Below are 20,002 nucleotides of genomic sequence, written 5' to 3'. Positions count from 1 at the left end.
CAAGACAAACTGGAGTTGGTCCCCAGGCGCTGCACTGCTCCTACCTACACAGCTAGGATGGGTTAAATGCAGAGAAAGAATTGCCCCACAGGGATTAATAAACTAGTAAAAAAAAAAAAACGGTTCAAGAGACAGAACCCTCGTAAAGCAACTGGACCAGACTCTGTCTCTCCCTCCACCCTGAAGCACTGTGTCGATCCAGTGTCACCAGTGTTCAGACATTTTTAACACCTCACTGGAGAAATGCCACCTACCAGCCTGCTTCAAGACCTCCACCATCATCCTTGTCACCATAAAGCCAAAGACCACAGGACTCAATGATTACAGACCTGTCACCCTGACCTCATTGGTAATGAAGTCTTTGGAGCGTCTTGTACTGTCCCACCTTAAAACCATCACCTGGACCTCCTGCAGTTTATCTACAGAGCCAACAGGTCTGTGGACAATGCAGTAAACATAGCGCTCCACATCATCCTCCAGCACCTGGACTCTGCAGGAACCTATGCCAGGATCCTGTTTATGGATTTCAGCTCCACCTTCAACACCATCATCTCAGATCTGCTGCAGGACAAGCTCTCCCAGCTGCACATGTATGTCTCCTCCTGCAGGTGGATCACTGACTTCCCATCTGACAGGAAGCAGCATGTGAAGCGGGGAAATGTGTTGATTCCCGGTCCATCAGCACCATTTCCCTTCAAGGCTGTGTCCTTTCCCCTCTACTCTTTTCCCTCTATACAAACTGTTGCACCTCCAGTCACCAGTCAGTCAAGCTCCTGAAGTTCGCTGATGACACAACCCTCATTGGGCTCATATCTGGTGGGGATGAGTCTGCCTACAGGTAGTAGACTGACCATGTGGTATTTTGGTGTGACCAAAACAACATGAAGCTCAGTGGAGATGGTTGTGGACTTTAGAAAGAACCCAGCCCCACCCGCCCTCACCACTCTTTGTGGTTCCCCAATCAATACTGGAATCCTTCCACTTCCTGGGCACCATCATCGTCCAGGGCGTCAAGTGAGAGAGGAAGATACGCTTCAAGGACACAGAGGCAAGCAGGAAAGGTCATGGTCGACCCCTCCCACCAAGGCCATGGTTTCTTCAAAACACTTCCCTCTGGCAAGAGGCTATGGTCTACAAAAATCAGAACTTCGTGCTACAAGAACAGCTTCTTCCTCAAAGCAGTTGGACTTTCTAACAAGCCCCCAGACACCCTCAGATACTGACGCTTCCCCCTACCCCCACCTCTTTGACCCTTTCTCCAACACACGACACGACATACACCTACACATGCACACACACTCACATGCACAAACACAGTGGAATATATCTATCTGCCTGACTGAGACCTCTGTACATGGACACTTTGCATAAAGCCTGCAGTACCCTGTAAATAACTCTTATTCTAAAACAAAATCTCATTCTGTAAATAACTTATTTAAAGTTCTCATTTAACATTTTGTAAATATAGTACTTGCCACACCCCCAGTGTTTTCCCATTAGACTTAGACTGCTTTTATTTTCATTGCCCTAAATGCATGCCTCATACATATAAGGTAACAAAATTGCGTTTCACATGGACCACAATGCCACATATAAACAAATAACATGCAATAAATATTAAAAACCAAAAGCACAGTAAAAACAAAGATTACTTCACAGACGTAAACATCACAAGCACACCTGACACAGTGAGTGAGAAGGTCAAAAAGTCATTTTATGGAAGGTCTCAGTGTTCTGGCTGTTGAGGAACCTCACAGCCTGAGGAATGAAACTGTTGCATAGTCTGGTGGAGGCATTATGGATGCTTCGGTACCTCTTGCCAGAGAGTGAAGTGGATGTGGGAAGGGTGGGTGGGGTCCTTCACGATGCTGAGCGCCTTCCGGGTGCACCATGCATTATAGATGGCCTGGATGGATGGGAGAGCAGTCCCTATGATCTTTCCAGCTGTCTTCACTATCCACTGTAGGAATTTGCGGTCCGAGGCCTTGCAGTTCCCATGCCAGACAGTGATACAGCTGGCCAGAATGCTCTCTATGGTGCGCGTCTGTAGAATGTGATGAGGATAGGTGGGGGGAGACTTGCCTTCTTCAGACACAGCAGGAAATGAAGACGCTGCTTGGCCTCCTTGGAGAGTGCAGTGACGTGAGGACCAGGGGAGGTTCTTTGTGATGTGAACTCGCAGGAACTTAACACGGCTGACTCTCTGAAGTCAAGTCAATTTTATTTGTATAGCCCAATATCACAAATTACAAATTTGCCTCAGTGGGCTTAACAGCAACACAACATCCTGTCCTTAGACCCTCTCATCGGATAAGGAACAACTCCCTAAAAAAAAAAACCTTTAACGGGGAAGAAAAAATAGGAAGAAACCTTAGGGAGAGCAACTGAGGAGAGATCTCTCTCCCAATACAGACAACGTGCAATGGATGTTGTGTTTACCCAATTTACACAATACAGCATTGTTGTGTAAATTGTGTAAACACAAAATTCCTCCACGTCCATACCATTGATGGGTCAGAGGGGTATGGTGGGTGCTGGTCTTCCCAAAGTCAATAATAACCTCCTTAGTTTTTTCTATATTTAGGGAGAGGTTGTTGTTGTTTTTGCACCTCGCCGCCAGTTGATCCACCTCCGCTCTGTATGATGATTCATTGTTGTTGCTGATGAGACCTATGTAGTATCATCAGCAAACTTTAAAATGAGGTGGAGGTGGATGATGCTGTGTAGTCCTGAGTCAGCAGGGTTAACAAGAGCGGACTGAGAACATAGCCCTGTGGAGTGCCGGTGCTCAGCGTGATGGTCCTGGAGATGATCTTGCCAATTTACACTGACTGTGTTCTCCCCGTGAGGAAGACCAGCACCCAATTGCAGAAGGAGGTGTTAAGGCCCAGCTGGCTCAGCTTTCTGATCAGGTGTTGTGGTATGATTGTATTAAAAGCTGAGCTGAAGTCAATGAACAACATCCTCAAATAGCTGTTCTTTCTCTCCAGGTGGGACAGGGCTGGATGAAGAGCAGAGGTTATGGCATCTTCTGTGGGGCAGTTATCGCAGTATGCAAACTGGAGAGGGTCCAGAGTGGATGGGGAGGCTGGACTTGGTGTACTTCATGACCAGCCCCTCAAAGCACTTCGTGATTTTGGGAGTCAGTGTAATGGGGCAGAAGTCATTGTGGGAGGACACAGGGGACTTCTTTGGCACTGGTATAATGGTGGTAGACTTGAAACACGTGGGGATGACTGCCTGGGACAGCAAGATGTTGAAGATGTCAGTAAGGACATCTGCCAGCTGCTCAGCACAGTCCTTGATGGCTCGGCCTGGGATTCTGTCTGGACCCGCAGCTTTGTGTGGGTTGACTCTGGAGAGGGTCTTTCTCGCGTCATCTGCGGTCACCTGCAGAACCTGGTCATCCATCAGGGATGTAGTCTTCACCACCGGCACGTTGTTAAGTCTCTCATATCATGCGTAGAAGTAATTCAAGGCATCTGGGAAGGTGGTGGCACTGCCACAGGTCTGAGGAGGGGGCTTGTAGCCAGCGAGGGCCTGGATGCCCTTCCACAAGCACCATGCGTCTCTGCTATCAGCGAAGTGGCTGTTTATTCTCTGTGCATAATGTCTTTTGGCCTCCCTGATGCCACATGACAGGTTGGCCCTTGCTGCCTTCAAGACAGCAAGGGCCAACCTTATCACCGGATCTGAATACAGCATTCCGGGTCCTCAGCAACGCCTGGACTTCAGCGGTCAGTCAGGGCTTCTGGTTGGGCCGCGAAGAGATGGTTTTGGTGACTGTGACATCATCTATGCATTTATTGATGTAGGCTGTCACTGTCACTGTGTATTCCTGCAGATCAGTGTGCTCACCAGAGGAGGCTGCCGCTTTGAAGATGCCCAATCGGTGCTCTCAAAACAGTCCTGAAGTGCTGTGATAGGTTCCTCTGGCCAGACCCTGATCTGTGGCTGAAACGGTTCGGCAAGTTTCAGAAGTGTATGCTGGAATTAGCATAACAGAGATGTGGTCTGAGTTCTTCTCATTAGCGTAAATGAGGTCCAGTTTGTTGTTTTCCCTGGTAGCAAAGTTTACATGTTGATAAAATTCAGGAAACATAGTCTTTAGGTTTGCATCATTGAAATCCCCAGCAATAATGAAAAATCTGTCGGGGTACGCGGTTTGTTGTTTGCTGATGCCGTTGTGTAGTTTGCGCAGTGCCTCTGAGGCATTAGCGCTCGGGGGGCAAGTACATGGCCACAGTAACAACAACAGTGAATTCTGTCAGGAGATAGTATGGCACTTGACAACTGTGAACTCCAGGAGTAGAGAGCAGTGTTTGGAGACCATCACAGCGTTTGCACACCATTCCTTGTTAATGTAAACACACAAGCCACCACCACGGGTTTTACCTGACAAAGATGATGCTCTGTCGGCCCGGTAGCACGCTAGCCCGTCTAGCTGTATGGCTGTGTCCGGTATGTTGCTGTGAAGCCAGGTTTCAGTGAAGAGAAAAACACAACAGTTCTTAGTTTCATGCTGGGATGTCTGTCCGTCGAAGCCATATGCAGGCCACCTATTTATATTTTTATTTTATCTTTATATTATATGTATTTTATTTTATTGCTTTTTTATTATATTTATTATATATTATCATATTATATTTATGTTTAGTATATACTTTATTATTCTTTTAACTTCTAATTTAGTGTTTGCTGTTAATGTTTCCCTCTAGCACCAACACACCAAGTGAAGTCCCTTGTATATTTTTGAACTATTTGGCAATAAATATGATTGATTTTGAAATGACCCATTGCTGTCATGCTCTTGAAATACATATGGATGTATTCAAGTGTTCTTTATCTTGTGTTTTCTACTGGTCTCACCCAGGTTTCTAGAATCACATGAAATTGTTCTGTCTGTTCATGGTAGCTTTTAATCTCTTATGAGTTTCCTTCTCAAAGAAATAAAGCTGAGCTCTGTGGCTTTTCTCTATTGTTAAGTTATTATTCTATCCATCTGAAAGGTGGCGGTGATGTGGTGGTGTTGGACAGACAGTTAGTATTCTAGTAGAACAGTGTTGTGAGATAGTGGATGTAGGAGGCAGAGAGAAACAGGACCTGTTGACTGATTTTCTGGGACTACAAACATGTAGCAGGACTACAAATAAGGTGTAGCAGGACTACAAACAAGGTGTAGCAGGACTACAGACAACGTGCAGCAGGACTACAAACGGTATAGCAGGACTACAAACAAGGTGTAGCAGGACTACAAGGTGTAGCAGCCATTGTGGCTGGTGTGCCGTCAGCTCAGCAGTAAACACTTCCCACCCTTGTAAAAATAGATCCTGGGACCAAAGCTAACACTGGCTTGATGACTATTGCCCCATTTCCACTACATGTTCCTGGCTCAACTCGGCTCGCCCTTTTTTTCGTTATCCATTACTGGAAAGTACCGGCATTTTGGTAACTGTTACCACTTTTCAGGTACCACCTTTGTCGAGGTTCAAAAACACAAAAAAAACTGGCGCAGGTCCCAAAATCAATGCAGACCTCTGATTGGTCAGAGAAATGCGTCGCTGCATCATGGATGCGCGCATGGGATGTCACCCGGCATTTTTAAATACCGAAGCGGTCGAAGCGGAGTTATCTTAAAAGTAAATTTTGAAATTGAAAACCAGGCGTCACTATGACGACCAGCTACACTGAGGGGGTACTGTTACGGTAATGGAAAACAACACAGAAGTGAGTCGAGTGGAGTGGAGCCGGTACCATGTAGTGGAAAAGGGGCATATGATAGCATCAACTATTTGAAAAGGAAATGAAAGAGAGTTGAAGTCCACCACTTTCTGACTCCTAACTAACCAAACCTTAATCTGTCTTGTAACAAGAGTTTCTTATCTCCTATAACAGAGCTACTTACCTGTAAAAAGTTACTTATATCTAATAACATTATGCATCTCTTAAGGTTTACCTATCTCAAAATTACTTGTCTCTTATGAATGATCTCTGATAGCAACAGAGTTGAAGATGTGAGAGCAGCCCACTTTACTGGGCTAACTGCTATGATAAGAACTTTACTAGGCTAACTGCTACGATAAGAACTTTACTGGACTAGTTGCTACGATAAGAACAGTCCCTGATTCCCTGTTTGCCTCGTCGACTCTGCTCCTTCTCTCAGTCCTGCTTTTATTGTCAATGACTGTGAAAGATTTTTGTCCTCCTTCATTGAAAAAATCAATTATGTTGGAGCTATGCTAATTCCTTTACTCATTTGTGTGACATCTGTCTCCTGCTTGTGTTAGCACTGACTTGATCCACACCCACATTCTGTGGAGGGATTAATTGACACAGATTCAGATCTCAGCTCATCCTCCAGTCCTCTGGATGTCATTGCCATTTAAATTCCTTCTCTATCGTCCAGGTTCCTGTCAGGGAAGTGCACGGTCTATAAGCTGTTTGGCCTCTGCATGCTCCTAGTGCTGGTCTCCCTCCTCTGGCTCCAGCTCAGCTGCTCGGGGGAAATGTCTGGCGCCACATTTCAAGATGGCCGCCTCTCCCAGCAGCATCCCCAGCAGCAGCCTTGCCCAGCCGACAGCCATACGTCTTCCACGGACGACCCTTCCTGGGGCCCTCACAAGATGGCCCTCATCGTGCCCTTCAGGGAGCGCTTTGAGGAGCTGCTAGTGTTTGTTCCCTTCATGCACACTTACCTCAACAAGAAGAAGATCCGCCACAAAATCTTCATCATCAACCAGATGGACCATTACAGGTGAGCGAGGTCTGATATTCACTCTTAGTGTGGCAGCTGGTGAAGTCTGATTTGTCTGGTTTGTGTTCATGCTGAGTTGTGAGTACGTGAGCCTCATATTGAAGTACTTGATCATGCAAACAGTTATCCATAAAAAACCTGTGTACTGATATTAGAAACGTTCAGCTCCATATCGCCACAAAGTCTTTTCACATGCAAACAACCAGAAAGGGAGACAGAGTGCTCATAGAGAAGTGACAGCGAGCGTGACAGATGGGTGGACCCCACTGCAGTACCACAATATAAAAATGACCTATTACTTTTTACTGATATCTTTACATATATGATACTAATCTCCAGTGGCAGCTGGCCAGTACAGGGCACTGGGGCGCCGCCCCCTTCAAATATCAAGAGATGAAAATCTACTTAAACATGTTGAATATGATTTAGTTGTATAATTTAAATAATGATGAAATAAAAGTGTTTTTCAGTCTGTGAGCGCCTGTCAGAGCAGCATTAAATATTGGTTCCAAATGGTATTTGGTTGATTTCTGTCTGAATACATATACTTCCTGGGTGAGGGGCGCTGGCCAAACCATACCTTATATAAGCCCTAAAACTTGTGGCGAGCAGGTGACCTGAGGCTGCTGTCTGATTGGTTTCTTCAGATTTTCCAGGGGGCGCAGTTCTGTGCACCCCAGACACTCCCCCTTTTATTGGCAGTGAATTGGTATTGTTGTAATGTTTTTTGATCTAATGTAATTGGACAATTCTCGCAGCTGTCAATCATGTTCACACCCACCACCTCGTCTCGACTGTCAATCATCCACCATCTACGAACCCTGATAAAATCTATAGGCTACATTGTCCTTCTTAATAACTCTGTGACTGTGCGGACATTAAAGCAGCGGTCAAGTGTGCTGCGCCAAGGTACATTACGCCCCGCCAAAAATGTTTAGCAACAGCTGCCACTGCTAATCTCTTTACGCAATCTACACATTCCAAAAAAAACGACAAACCCAAACACATGCACGACTGCACATACACATGCAGTGACACACCCATTTATTTTTCGTTATTTAAAAAGAGGAATCATTTGAGGATGGCAGCACGGTGGCGCAGTGGTTAGCGCGGTTGCCTCACAGAATGAACGTTCTGGGTTCGAGCCCCGGGGTAGCCAATGAAAATCTTATCATCTTCAACTCTGCCACCTCCAGCTCCGCCTCCTGTCTTTTCATCAGTGCCACTGTCTCCAAACCTTATAACATAGCTGGTCTCACAACCATCTTGTAAACCTTCCCTTTAACTCTTGCTGGTACCCTTCTGTCGCAAATCACTCCTGACACTCTTCTCCACCCACTCCACCCTGCCTGCACTCTCTTCTTCACCTCTCTACTGCACTCCCCGTTACTTTGGACAGTTGACCCCAAGCATTTAAACTCATATGCCTTCGTCACCTCCAGTCCTTGCATCCTGACCGTTCCACTGTCCTCCCTCTCATTCACGCATAGGTATTCCGTCTTGCTCCTTCTGATTTTCATTCCCTTTCTCTCCAGTGCATACCTCCACCTCTCCGGGTTCTCCTCAACCTGCACCCTACTCTTGCTGCAGATCACAATGTCATTCGCGAACATCATCGTCCATGGAGACTCCTGCCTGATCTTGTCTGTCAACCTGTCCATCACCATTGCAAACAAGAAAGGGTTCAGAGCCGATCCTTGGTGTAATCCCACCTCCACCTTGAACCCATTTGTCATTCCAACCGCACACCTCACCACTGTCACACTTCCCTTATACATATCCTGCACCACTCCTACATACTTCTCTGCAACTCCCGACTTCCTCATACAATACCACACCACCTCTCTCGGCACCCTGTCGTATGCTTTCTCTAAATCTACAAAGACACAGTGCAACTCTTTCTGGCTTTCTCTATACTTCTCCATCAACATTCTCAAAGCAAACATCACATCTGTGGTGCTCTTTCATGACATGAAACCATACTGCTGCTCGCTGATCATCACCTTTCCTCTTAACCTAGCTTCTATTACTCTTTCCCATATCTTCATGCTGTGGCTGATCAACTTTATACCTCTGTAGTTGGTACACTTCTGGACATCGCCCTTGTTCTTGAAAATCGGTACCAGTATGCTTCGTCTCCACTCCTCAGGCATCCTCTCACTTTCCAAGATTGTGTTAAACAATCTAGTTAAAAAACCCACTGCCATCTCTCCTAAACATCTCCACGCCTCCAAAGGTATGCCATCAGGACCAGCTGCCTTTCCACTCTTCATCGTCTTCATAGCTGCCCTCACTTCCTCCTTGTTAATCCACTGAACTTCCTGATTCACTATCCCTACATCATCCAACCTTCTCTTTCACTCTCTCATTTCCTTCATTCATCAGCCCCTCAAAGTATTCCTTCCACCTTCTCAGCACACTCTCTTCGCTTGTCAGCACATTTCCATCTCTATCCTTGATAGCCCTAACTTGCTGCACATCCTTCGCAGCTCAGTCCCTCTGTCTAGCCAATTGGTACAAGTCCTTTTCTCCTTCCTTCGTGTCTAACCTGTCATACAACTCACCATACGCCTTTTCCTTTGTCTTTGCCACCTCTGTCTTCGCTTTACGCTGCATCTCCTTCTACTCCTGTCTACTTTCTTCATCTCTCTGACTATCCCACTTCTTCTTTGCCAACCTCTTCCTCCACCAAGTCTCATGGTCTTCCTTCCTCTGTCCTGATGACACACCAAGTACCTTCCTAGCTGTCTCCCTCACTATTTCTGCAGTGGTTGCCCAGCCATCCAGCAACTCTTCACTACCACCCAGTGTCTGTCTTAACTCCTGCCTGAACTCCACACAACAGTCTTCCTTCTTCAACTTCCACCATTTGATCTTTGGCTCTGCCTTCACTTGCTTCCTCTTCTTGGTCTCCAAAGTCATCCTACAGACTACCATCCGATGCTGCCTAGCTACGTTCTCCCCTGTCACCACCTTGTGTCTCAAATCCCTTTTAGATCGCGCCTTCTACATAAGCTATAGTCCACCTGTGTGCACTTTTCTCCACTCTTGTACGTCACTCTGTGTTCCTTCCTCTTCTTGAAATATGTATTCACCACAGCCATTTCCATCCTTTTCGCAAAATCGACCACCATCTGTCTTTCCACATTTCTCTCCTTGACTCCATACCTACCCATCACCTCCTCATCACCTCTGTTCCCATCACCTCCTCATCACCTCTGTTCTACTGGACACCAACATATTGCACAAAAAGTCAGGAATCAAGACTTAGCAGCATTTAGTGCGGTTATGGCTCGGGGATAGAAGCTGTTCTTTAGTCTGTTTGTCCGAGGGCAGCAGTTTAAGCAGATGGTGTCCTGGGTGGGATGGGTCCTTGAGGATGCCATGGGCTTTTGTGAGGCAGCGGGAACTGTATAAGTCTTCCAGGTGTGTGTGTGTGTGTGTGTGTGTGTGTGTGTGTGTGTGTGTGTGTGTGTGTTGACCCTGTGATGGTCTGGCGGCCTGTCCAGGGTGTCTCCACCCTGAGAGCAGGATAAGCGGGTTGATAATGGATGGATGGATCATTTGAGGAATTATTTTGGACTGTCTTGCTTTGGTGACAGTTTGAAAACTTTCACACCAACTTGGTTGAATTATCATGGATGACAGAAAGAGACAGAACCCTTTTATGAGGGATTTTTTTTCTTCCTCATCAAGGTTCAACCGAGCCTCTCTGATAAACGTGGGTTACCTGGAGAGCGGCAATGACACCGACTACCTGGCCATGCATGACGTGGACCTGCTGCCCCTCAATGAAGCTCTGGACTACGGTTTTCCCGATGAAGGGCCCTTCCACGTGGCCTCGCCGGAGCTACATCCCCTCTACCACTACAAGACCTATGTTGGGGGCATCCTGCTCCTCACCAAAAAGCACTACCACATGGTACCAAAGCTTTCTCACGGTGTCTTGGTTAAAGCTACAGGATGTGAAGTGGGGTTTTTTTTTTGTTTCACAGAAAATTGAACCAGTTCAAATGGACACAACGTTCATGCAACTGACTGAACTTTCTGTGATTTTCTTACCTGGATTATTGAGCATGCATAAACACCTGTTTGTTTGTTTGTTTCCTTGTTTGAAAAGCGAGCCTTGCCCTTCTTTTTTTTTTGACCCCCACTCCCCAATTGTACTTGGCCAATTACCCTATTTTCCGAGCTGTCCCGGTCGCTACTCCACCCCCTCTGCTGATCCAGGGAAGGCTGCAGACTACCACATGCTTCCTCCGATACATGTGGAGTCACCAGCCGCTATTTTTCACCTGACAGTGAGGTGTTTCACCAGGAGGATGTAGTGTGTGGGAGGATCACGCTATTCCTGCTATTCCCCCCAGTTCCCCGTCCTCCACGAACAGGCATCCCGACTGATCAGAGGAGGTGCTAGTGCAGCGACCAGGACACATACCCACATCCGGCTTCCCACCCACAGACACGGCCAATTGTGTCTGTAGGGATGCCCGACCAAGCCGGAGGCAACACGGGGATTCAAACCAGCAATCCCCGTGTTGATAGGCAACGGAATAGACCGCCACGCTACCCAGATGCCCCTGAGTTATTTTAACTTTCCTCCTTTATGGCACCGCTTTCCTTAAGATTGTACTGAGCTTTTTAGTACGGTGGATACAACACATGTACCAGCACAAAATGGCTCTTCAGAGTCAAGCACATATATTAACTCAGAAAACAAAGAACCAAACACAAACGAGTTCCCGTAACTATCTTTATGTTCAAGATTGCATAACAACCAGCAAAACATGTAGTGATGCATTATGGGAATGATTAGCATGGTCGGAACATGTCTGATTCTTGTAGCTGATGTTTAGAAACTTCTGAATCTGTTGTCGTCTCTGCAGTGTAATGGCATGTCGAACCGATTCTGGGGCTGGGGCCGCGAGGATGACGAGTTCTACAGGAGGCTGAGGAAGGCTGAGTTGCAGGTAGGCTCTTTCAGAATGTTGGTGTGTCTTCATATACACTTATTTCAGTCCCCCCCACCCCTTTTCTCCCCAATTGTACTCGGCCAATTACCCCACTCTTCCGAGCCACCCCGTCGCTGCTCCACCTCTCTGCCGATCCGGGTAGGGCTGCAGACTACCACATGCCTCGTCCTTAATTAATTAATTAATTGGCTGAAGAGTGACTTTATGTCACAGGGTGCTGATCTTAACATTGAATTTCTGTGTAATCTCCCTTTCAAAATGATGGACAAACTAAAGTATCTTAGAGTAGTTCTGCCAAAAGACCTTAAGCTAATTTTTAAGATGAACTTTCTTGAAAAATTGGAAAAACTGAGGGCAAACATTGAAAAATGGAGGACCCTTCCTCTGACTGTGGTGGGCCACATAAATGCCATCCAAAGGGTCTCTCTGCCAAGATTCTTGTATCTCTTTCAAAACCCAGCCATTTCACCTGACAGGGTCCTTTTTCAAATCATTAGACTCAATAGTTATGCATTTTGTGTGGGGCTTTAAAGCTCGCAGAATATCAAAAACTCATTTGCATAAACCAAGAGAGATGGGTGGACGAGGACTACTGCACCTCCTGCATTATTACTGGGCAGCGAATGCGAGAGTCTTTTGGCAGGAAGGTTACAGAACAGAAGTATCCGCCGTGACTCCCTCTTGGGCTGCCATTGAAAAGAGTGATGTCAAAAATAGCGCTCGTCCAGCGCTCCTTTTCTCGGTACCCAGATCCCCTGCAAACAGCGAGGTGGATAACTTCATCATTTTGAACTGCTTGAAAATATGGCAGCAAATGAAGAAGGGCTGCAGATTACCACACACTTCTATTTATACCCCGGTATGTCACAATCAAGCATCCCCCCCGTCCCTCTCAGATGCCTCTTTTGACAGTTGGAAGCTAAAAGGTGTAGTCCCTTTGAAAGATTTGTATATTAACTAGCAATTTCCCTCATTTACTCAGTTAAAAAACAAGTTCTCTTATCCCACGACAAATTTCTGCCGATACTTACAGATTAGGCATTGTGTTCGTCAGTGTGTGCCCAACTTTGAGTCTCCCCCTGGAGGAACAATGACTTGTAAGCTTTTGTTGGGCCCGCCTGAATCCAAAAAATTGGTCTCAGACTTTGTAAATATACTTTCTGAACCAGCCAATTACCCCACCCTTCCGAGCCGTGCTGGTCTCTGCTCCACCCCCTCTGCCGACCTGGGGAGGGCTGCAGACTACCACATGCCTCCTCCGATACATGTGGAGTCACCAGCCGCTTCTTTTCACCTGACAGCGAGGAGTTTCACCAGGGGGATGTAGCACATGGGAGGATCACGCTATTCCCCCCAGTTCCCCCTCCCCCCTGAACAGGCGCCCTGACCGACCAGAGGAGGCACTAGTGCAGCAGCCAGGGCACACACCCACAAATGCCCCCCCAAATGCCAAAGCGAGTCTTATGAAACTTGTATTTTAATTGATTATCGATATAAAAAATGGTTTGTTGTCAGTGAATCTCTCAGTTACACTAAAATTGTTCATGTGACGCACACATTTACAGTTGGTCTTGTTGATTTTGTTTTAAATAAAACGTGTGGGGTGCTGGTAGACAAGGGAGGAAAAACTAGTCAACATGCCCACAAATGACCAGCGGGGCATCGCCGTGAGGGGATACTATCTGCCGTGGAAAACCAAATCCCAAAAAGTAAAGCGAGTAGAGGCGAACAGAGTCCAACTGAGCCGGGGCCATGCAGTGGAAAAGGGGCGTTAGATGAGCGATGAAACGTATCTGTCAATAGACGTTGTATCCAGGTGAGCTGATTCACCCTTTGATCTTCTTACCTGGATTATGGAGCATGCAGCGAGACATTGTTTCACCCTGTTTTGTCAGTTGCCTACACAGTTTCCTTCTGCTCATTACTGACAACCTTCTACGTCACTTACGGTAAAAGCATCTACGAAATGTAAACGTCTAATCAACATCACTGTGTCCTGTTGGATGGTTGTGTTGTGTGCGGGCAGCTTTTCCGTCCCAGTGGGATAACGACGGGCTACAAGACGTTCCGCCACATCCACGACCCCGCCTGGAGGAAGAGGGACCAGAAGAGAGTCGCCACACAGAAACAGGTTGACTTTTATTACCTAACACTAGGGTTGTGTGTGTGTGTGTGTGTGTGTGTGTTGTGCATTTTTGCTTTGGATAAGGAACTTCGCTAAATATTCAAACTTAACATGAGGGCTGGGCAATATGGACAAAATCAAATATGATTTTTTTTTCCCCACAACTTTTTTATTGAAATTTTACAATCAAAATATTGTATGTACACATATTAAGTCAATGTTTATATATACATTAAAAAAACAAACAGAAAAAACAGCAACCAAAATTCAACATGGAACAAAAAACAAAAATATGATATTTTGATAGCTAAATATATTTTGATAGATAAATATGGTATTTTTGACTGAATATGTTGATTGATATGTTGATTATACTGTAGACGTGACTATTGGTGCTCTCACGAAATATTTACGCAATGACATTTTTGATAAACAGTCATTCGTCATGTGGATATGATTTCCAAACAGGCAGACAATATAAAAGCTAGAACAGCCTTTTTTCTTTTTCTTTTTTTTTCTTTCTTTTTTTGCCCATTTTTCTCCCCAATTGTACCTGGCCAATTACCCCACTCTTACGAGCCATCCCGGTCGCTGCTCCACCCTCTCTGCTGATCCGGGGAGGGCTGCAGACTACCACATGCCTCCTCCCATACGTGTGGCATCACCAGCCACCACGTAGTGCATGGGAGGATCACGCCAATCTCCCCGCTTACCCCTCCCCCCCGAACAGGCGCCCCGGCCGACCAGAGGAGGGGCTAGTGCAGCGACCAAGACATGTACCCACATCCGGCTTCCCACCCGCAGACACGGCCAATTGTATCTGTAGGGATGCCCAGCCAAGCCGGAGGTAACATGGGGATTCGAACTGCCGATCTCCATGTTGGTAGCCAACGGAATAGACCGCCACGCCACCCAGACGCCCAAGCTAGAACAGTCTAATAAATTCAGAAAACTGCATCTCTTTCCTGTAATGTAGCCTTTTATGACCAGCAAAAAAACACTTGTGTCATATCACGATATTACGATATCCAAAATCCCAGATGATCTCTAGTCTGATATCATATCGATATAATATCTGTATATTGCCCAGCACTACCTTACATTAAAGAAATGGGGCTCTGTATTTCTAAATCAGGCCCTGAAAACAGCATAAACCCCATTCCACTTTCTATGTATAATATAATACAGTCCATGTATAATGTAATATATTTCACAGTCAGTGCTTTTTTTGTATGTTCCATGTATGTTTACACATACATGGAATTTCACTCTGAACTAGTGGCTCTCAATGTACTTAAATGGAATAACACAACAGTCTTTAGGAATATATACAAGTAATGACTATATACAGGTGACTCAAGAAGGCAGTAGTGGAATGGTGCAGAGTGCAAAGGTGCTGGAATAAATATGTTAGCAGGTTACTGATATACATGAGGTAGGTGGACATGACAGAATGTGCATGTTCATTCATTCACTCATCTTCAGCCGCTTCTCTGGCGTCGTGTCGTGGTGGCAGCAAGCTAAGTAGGGCACTCCAGACGTCCCTCTCCCCAGCAACACCCTCCAGCTCCTCCTGGGGGATCCCAAGGCATCCTCAGGTCAGATTGGACATGTAGTCCCTCCAGCAAGTTCTGGGTTTACCCCGGGGTCTCCTCCCAGTTGGACGTGCCTGGAAAACCTCCAAAGGAAGGCGCCCAGGAGGCATCCTGATCAGATGCCCGAACCACCTCAACTGGCTCCTTTGTATGCGAAGGAGCAGTGGCTCTACTCCGAGCTTCCTCCGGATGTCCGAGCTCCGCACCCTATCGCTAAGGCTGAGCCCAGACACCCTACAGAGGAAACTCATTTCAGCTTCTTGTATCCACACCTGCATTGCACCCTACCCCAATGCTTATCCCCGCGTGTGGTGGGTCCATGTTGTTTTTTCGGGCTGGGCCCGACTCGGTCCCATGGGCCAAGGCCCGGCCACCAGATGCTCACTGGTGCGCTCCCTTCCCAGGTCTGGCTCCAGGAGGGTGCCCCGGTTTCCCTTTTCTGGGCGAGGTGCGGTTTCTTGGGAATCACTCTTAGTGTGGCCCCTCCCCTGGGACCAATTTGCCTTGGGAGACCCTACCAGGGGCTATTGCTACCAACAACACAGCTCCCAGGATCACTGGGACGCACAAATCCCTCCACTAAGTTAAGGTGGTGAGTCTCGGAGGGGAGAATCTGTACAAAATACAATATATACAGCCTGCTTGGATTTATTATGACAGTGTTAAGTGTTCACCAGAGTGATGAAAAGAAACTGTTTTTATATCTGGTTGTTTTGGGGTACAGTGCTCTGTAGTGCCTACCAGAGGGGAGGAGTTGGAACAGGTTGTGACCAGGGTGAGATGGGTCTGCAGTGATGCTGCCTACCCGTTTCCTGACTCTGGAGATGTATAAGTCCTGAATAGGGGGCGAGCTGGCACCAATGATTTTCTCTGTGGTCTGTCCCTGTCCTGTTTGGCTGCCGATCCCAACCAGACAGTGATGGATGTGCAGAGAACAGACTGGATTATTGCAGTGTAGAACTGAATCAGCAGTTCCTGAGGCAGGTTGTTGTTATCCGTTTTGCTTGGAGCACTGGTAAAGACAGTTTGCAGTGTTTGTTCAGTCAGAAAATTACATCAGAGCTGGCTGCGCAGGCTAGCGGCATTACTTTTCCAACAACAGCAAATATTTGAGAGCTATACTGTTGACTTCATGCCACAAATTTTCTCCAGAGTTAATTTGGTGAAAATATGGCCTCACGGTTGTAGTGCAAAAATTATGACAATTTTTAGTTGTGGGCTTCGGTTTTCCCTGCCATTGCTGTTAATGTAGAAATGAATGGTGGGATCTTTGTGTATCTCAACTCTGCCAAGTCACCAACCAATGCATCCTCGATTTAGTGGTTGATCAAAAATGCATCCGAGGGTGTCTGGGTGGCTTGGCGGTCAATTCCTTTGTCTACCAACACCGGGATTGCCGGTTCGAATCCCCGTGTTGCCTCTGACTTGGTCGGGTGTCCCTACAGACACAATCGGCCATGTCTGCGGGTGGGAAGCCGGATGTGGGTACGTGTCCTGATTGCCGCATTAGCGCCTACTCTGGTCGGTTGGGGCATCTGTTCGGGGGGGGGGAATAGCGTGATCCTCCCATGCACTACGTCCTCCTGGTGAAACTCCTCACTGTCAGGTGAAAAGAAGCGGCTGGTGACTCCACATGTATCGGAGGAGGGATGTGGTAGTCTGCAGCTCTCCCCGGATCAGCCGAGGGGGGGGGGGAGCAGAGACCGGGACGGCTCGGAAGAGTGGGGTAATTGGCCAAGTACGACGGGAGAAAAACGGGGAAATCCTAAAAAGAAAAAAGAAAAACCTGCATCCCTGTGTGTAGGAAACACTGTCGGCTCGATGTGACCTTGACCTTGTGCATCTGGGCCCCAGCAGATGATGTTGCATGAGAACACAAGTACACTGAATGATGAACAGGCCTTCATACACAGCCAGGTTAATTAGGCACAGGTGATCCTAATAGAGATGCACGGATTGATTGGCCGGTGACCGAAATCGACTCTGCATAACTGCAGTCCACTGACTTCTGGTTTCTACTGCAGCGGTCATACCAGTTTCCTGTTTGTTGGCGTGTGCTGTTGACAATGGCATATTTTTCGCGATACCTGCAAGATTTACCATGGATAAATGTCAACGACATGCACACAACTGTCGACAAACTTTCACCTGCACCTCCCAGCAAACAGTTGAAACGCTTCAAGTTAGGTCCACAGTTATGAGAATGAAGATACTCATCCTCAAACTTTTCCCCTGTTTGGTGGTAGGTGCAAGTGAAAGTTTGTTGACAGTTGTGTGCATGTTGTTGACATTTATCCATGGTAAATGTTGCAGGCATCGTGAAAAATAGGCCATTATAGCACACGCCAACAAAGAGGAATCTGGTGTGACCGCTGCAGTAGAAACCGGAAGTTAGTGGACTACAGGTCTACACAGAGTGGACTTGATCGGCTATGCCCGTTGACCGGCCGGTCAGTCTCAGATATATCTGATTCTGTGCCGGTCAAATTTAAACGCGTGCGCCGCACGACAGTTCACATCGTGCACACAGCGGCACAGACATTACACATGCGCTAAAACGTCATCGAAAACCGTCGTTCACTTTAGGAAAGTAAAACTTGTTAGATCAAATGGGATGTACTGCAACTCGTTTTCACTTGGATTTTATTTGTACCAAAAAAGCTGTGTCCAGTAACCGGGAGCACTTTTTATCTATCTATTTATTTATTTATTTATTTTGGATTTCTCTCCCCCCCCCCCTTTTTTTTTTCTCCCCAATTGTATGCACAAATCACCCCACTCTTCCGAGCCGTCCCGGTCTCTGCTCCACCCCCTCTGCTGATCCGGGGAGGGCTGCAGACTACCACATGTCTCCTCCCATACATGTGGAGTCACCAGCCGCTTCTTTTCACCTGACAGTGAGGAGTTTCACCAGGGGGACGTAGTGCATGGGAGAATCACGCTATTCCCCCCAGTTCCCCCTCCCCCCTGAACAGGCGCCCCGACCGACCAGAGGAGGCGCTAGTGCAGCAGCCGGTGCACATACCCACATCCGGCTTCCCACCCGCAGACACGGCCAATTGTGTCTGTAGGGACGTCTGACCAAGCAGGAGGTAACACGGGGATTCGAACCGGCGGTCCCCATGTTGGTAGTCAACAGAATAGATTGCCATGCCACCTGGATGCCCTGGAGCACTTTTTTTTTTTAATTTTGAAATTTGTTTGAGTGAGAGTGAGAGAAGGTCCTGTAACCTGGAGCAGTTTTGGAGAAAGTGTAAAAGTTATTTAATAGTCAGTGTTTAATTATGAACATATAATTGAAATTTCCATTAAAGAAGTTACAAGAACATTTGTGTATGCTTTCAATTAATAGTACATAGGAAAAAAAATCGGAATCGGCAGGTCAGACTTTAAAAAAAAAAAAGGAAATGTGAATCGGCCAACAAAATTGCAGTCGGTGCATCTCTAGTTTTTAACTGACTGGATGAGTGTCTCCTGACCTTACCTGCCTCCAAACCACAGTAACGTGGTGTTTATCCATCGTCTGACCTCTGTCTTAATGTGTATCTTCTGTGTCAGCAATTAGTTTGATAAACACTTCATTATGAAACTTACAAAATACTGTTTCTCCCTCCCCGTATCCCTTGCTCCTCTAGGAGCAGTTTAAAGTGGATCCGGAGGGAGGGCTGACCAATCTGCTGTACCAGGTGGAGTCCAGGCAGGAGCTGACCATCAGCGGGGCGCCATGCACCATCATCAACACCAAGCTGGATTGTGACCAGGTCCAGACGCCGTGGTGTCTCCTAGTGTAGGGGGGGATGGACAGACGGATGTGGACCCCCGACACCCCCCCTCCCCTGCCCCCACGGCTGACCATGACAACACGAGGGGTTTGACCCCTGTGATGACTAAGCTCCCTTTCTTCTTCTTATCATTATTGTTATTATTCCTTTTTTTAAACTGGTAGTGCCAAACAAAAGGGAAACACTGGTCACAGTTGTAGTTGTTGCTAGAAGTCAGTTTAAATCAGCCCTCTTAAACCAAAACTTAGGAAAAAAAATTCAACTTTGAACTTCTAACATTAGCCCGCAGATGCTAGGCTGTCAATGGTGTTTGTTCCTGGAGCAGAAAATAAACCGGCCGGTGTTGTAGAAAACGGTTCTTTACTTACATCCTGTGTTTCCCCTACTCAAACCAAACCTGGCTGAACGAAACCGAACAGTAGCGGAGGAATCCGGTGGACAGAGCAGTGGGAGTCAGCTGGGGTTGACTGGTACTGACAGACGCAGATGAAGAGACTCTTCAAAATGACCCGAGACACAGCAGCAGGGGAAGTGACCTGCCTGCAAGGTTTTCACACTTCATCCACTGCTCACATGTTGGACATTTCCAGCCACCTTTACTCTTCTACAAGCAGCTCGGATCATCGTCAGTGACGGTTGGTTACCCTTCACGGTAGTCACTGGGTGAACTTGAGACTGACATACCAGCCAAAACCAAAGCCATCGATTGGCTTGTATCACGTGAGTAAGTTCCCACCCTGGTCAACAGCCTGTCACTGGTGTTACTGGAAAGA

At 46.8% G+C, this 20,002-nt stretch overlaps 1 protein-coding gene across 1 annotated transcript in view; it reads left to right on the top strand.

Annotated features, from left to right (window-relative positions):
- b4galt7 (xylosylprotein beta 1,4-galactosyltransferase, polypeptide 7 (galactosyltransferase I)) overlaps nucleotides 1-19,507 on the top strand; it is a 34,746-nt gene extending 15,239 nt beyond the window's left edge. The window contains exons 2-6 of the mRNA XM_056288996.1: nucleotides 6,407-6,754; nucleotides 10,451-10,676; nucleotides 11,641-11,724; nucleotides 13,754-13,858; nucleotides 19,083-19,507. Of these exons, the coding sequence (XP_056144971.1) occupies nucleotides 6,407-6,754; nucleotides 10,451-10,676; nucleotides 11,641-11,724; nucleotides 13,754-13,858; nucleotides 19,083-19,238 (919 nt within the window). The 3' untranslated portion in view covers nucleotides 19,239-19,507. The remainder of the gene's footprint in view (nucleotides 1-6,406; nucleotides 6,755-10,450; nucleotides 10,677-11,640; nucleotides 11,725-13,753; nucleotides 13,859-19,082) is intronic.
- The last annotated feature ends 495 nt before the right edge of the window (nucleotides 19,508-20,002 follow it).

This window comes from Lampris incognitus, chromosome 1 (assembly GCF_029633865.1).
Source record: "Lampris incognitus isolate fLamInc1 chromosome 1, fLamInc1.hap2, whole genome shotgun sequence".
Classification (NCBI taxonomy): domain Eukaryota; kingdom Metazoa; phylum Chordata; class Actinopteri; order Lampriformes; family Lampridae; genus Lampris; species Lampris incognitus.
Note: the sequence above shows the minus strand (reverse complement) of the source record. Positions and strands in the feature narration are given on the sequence as shown.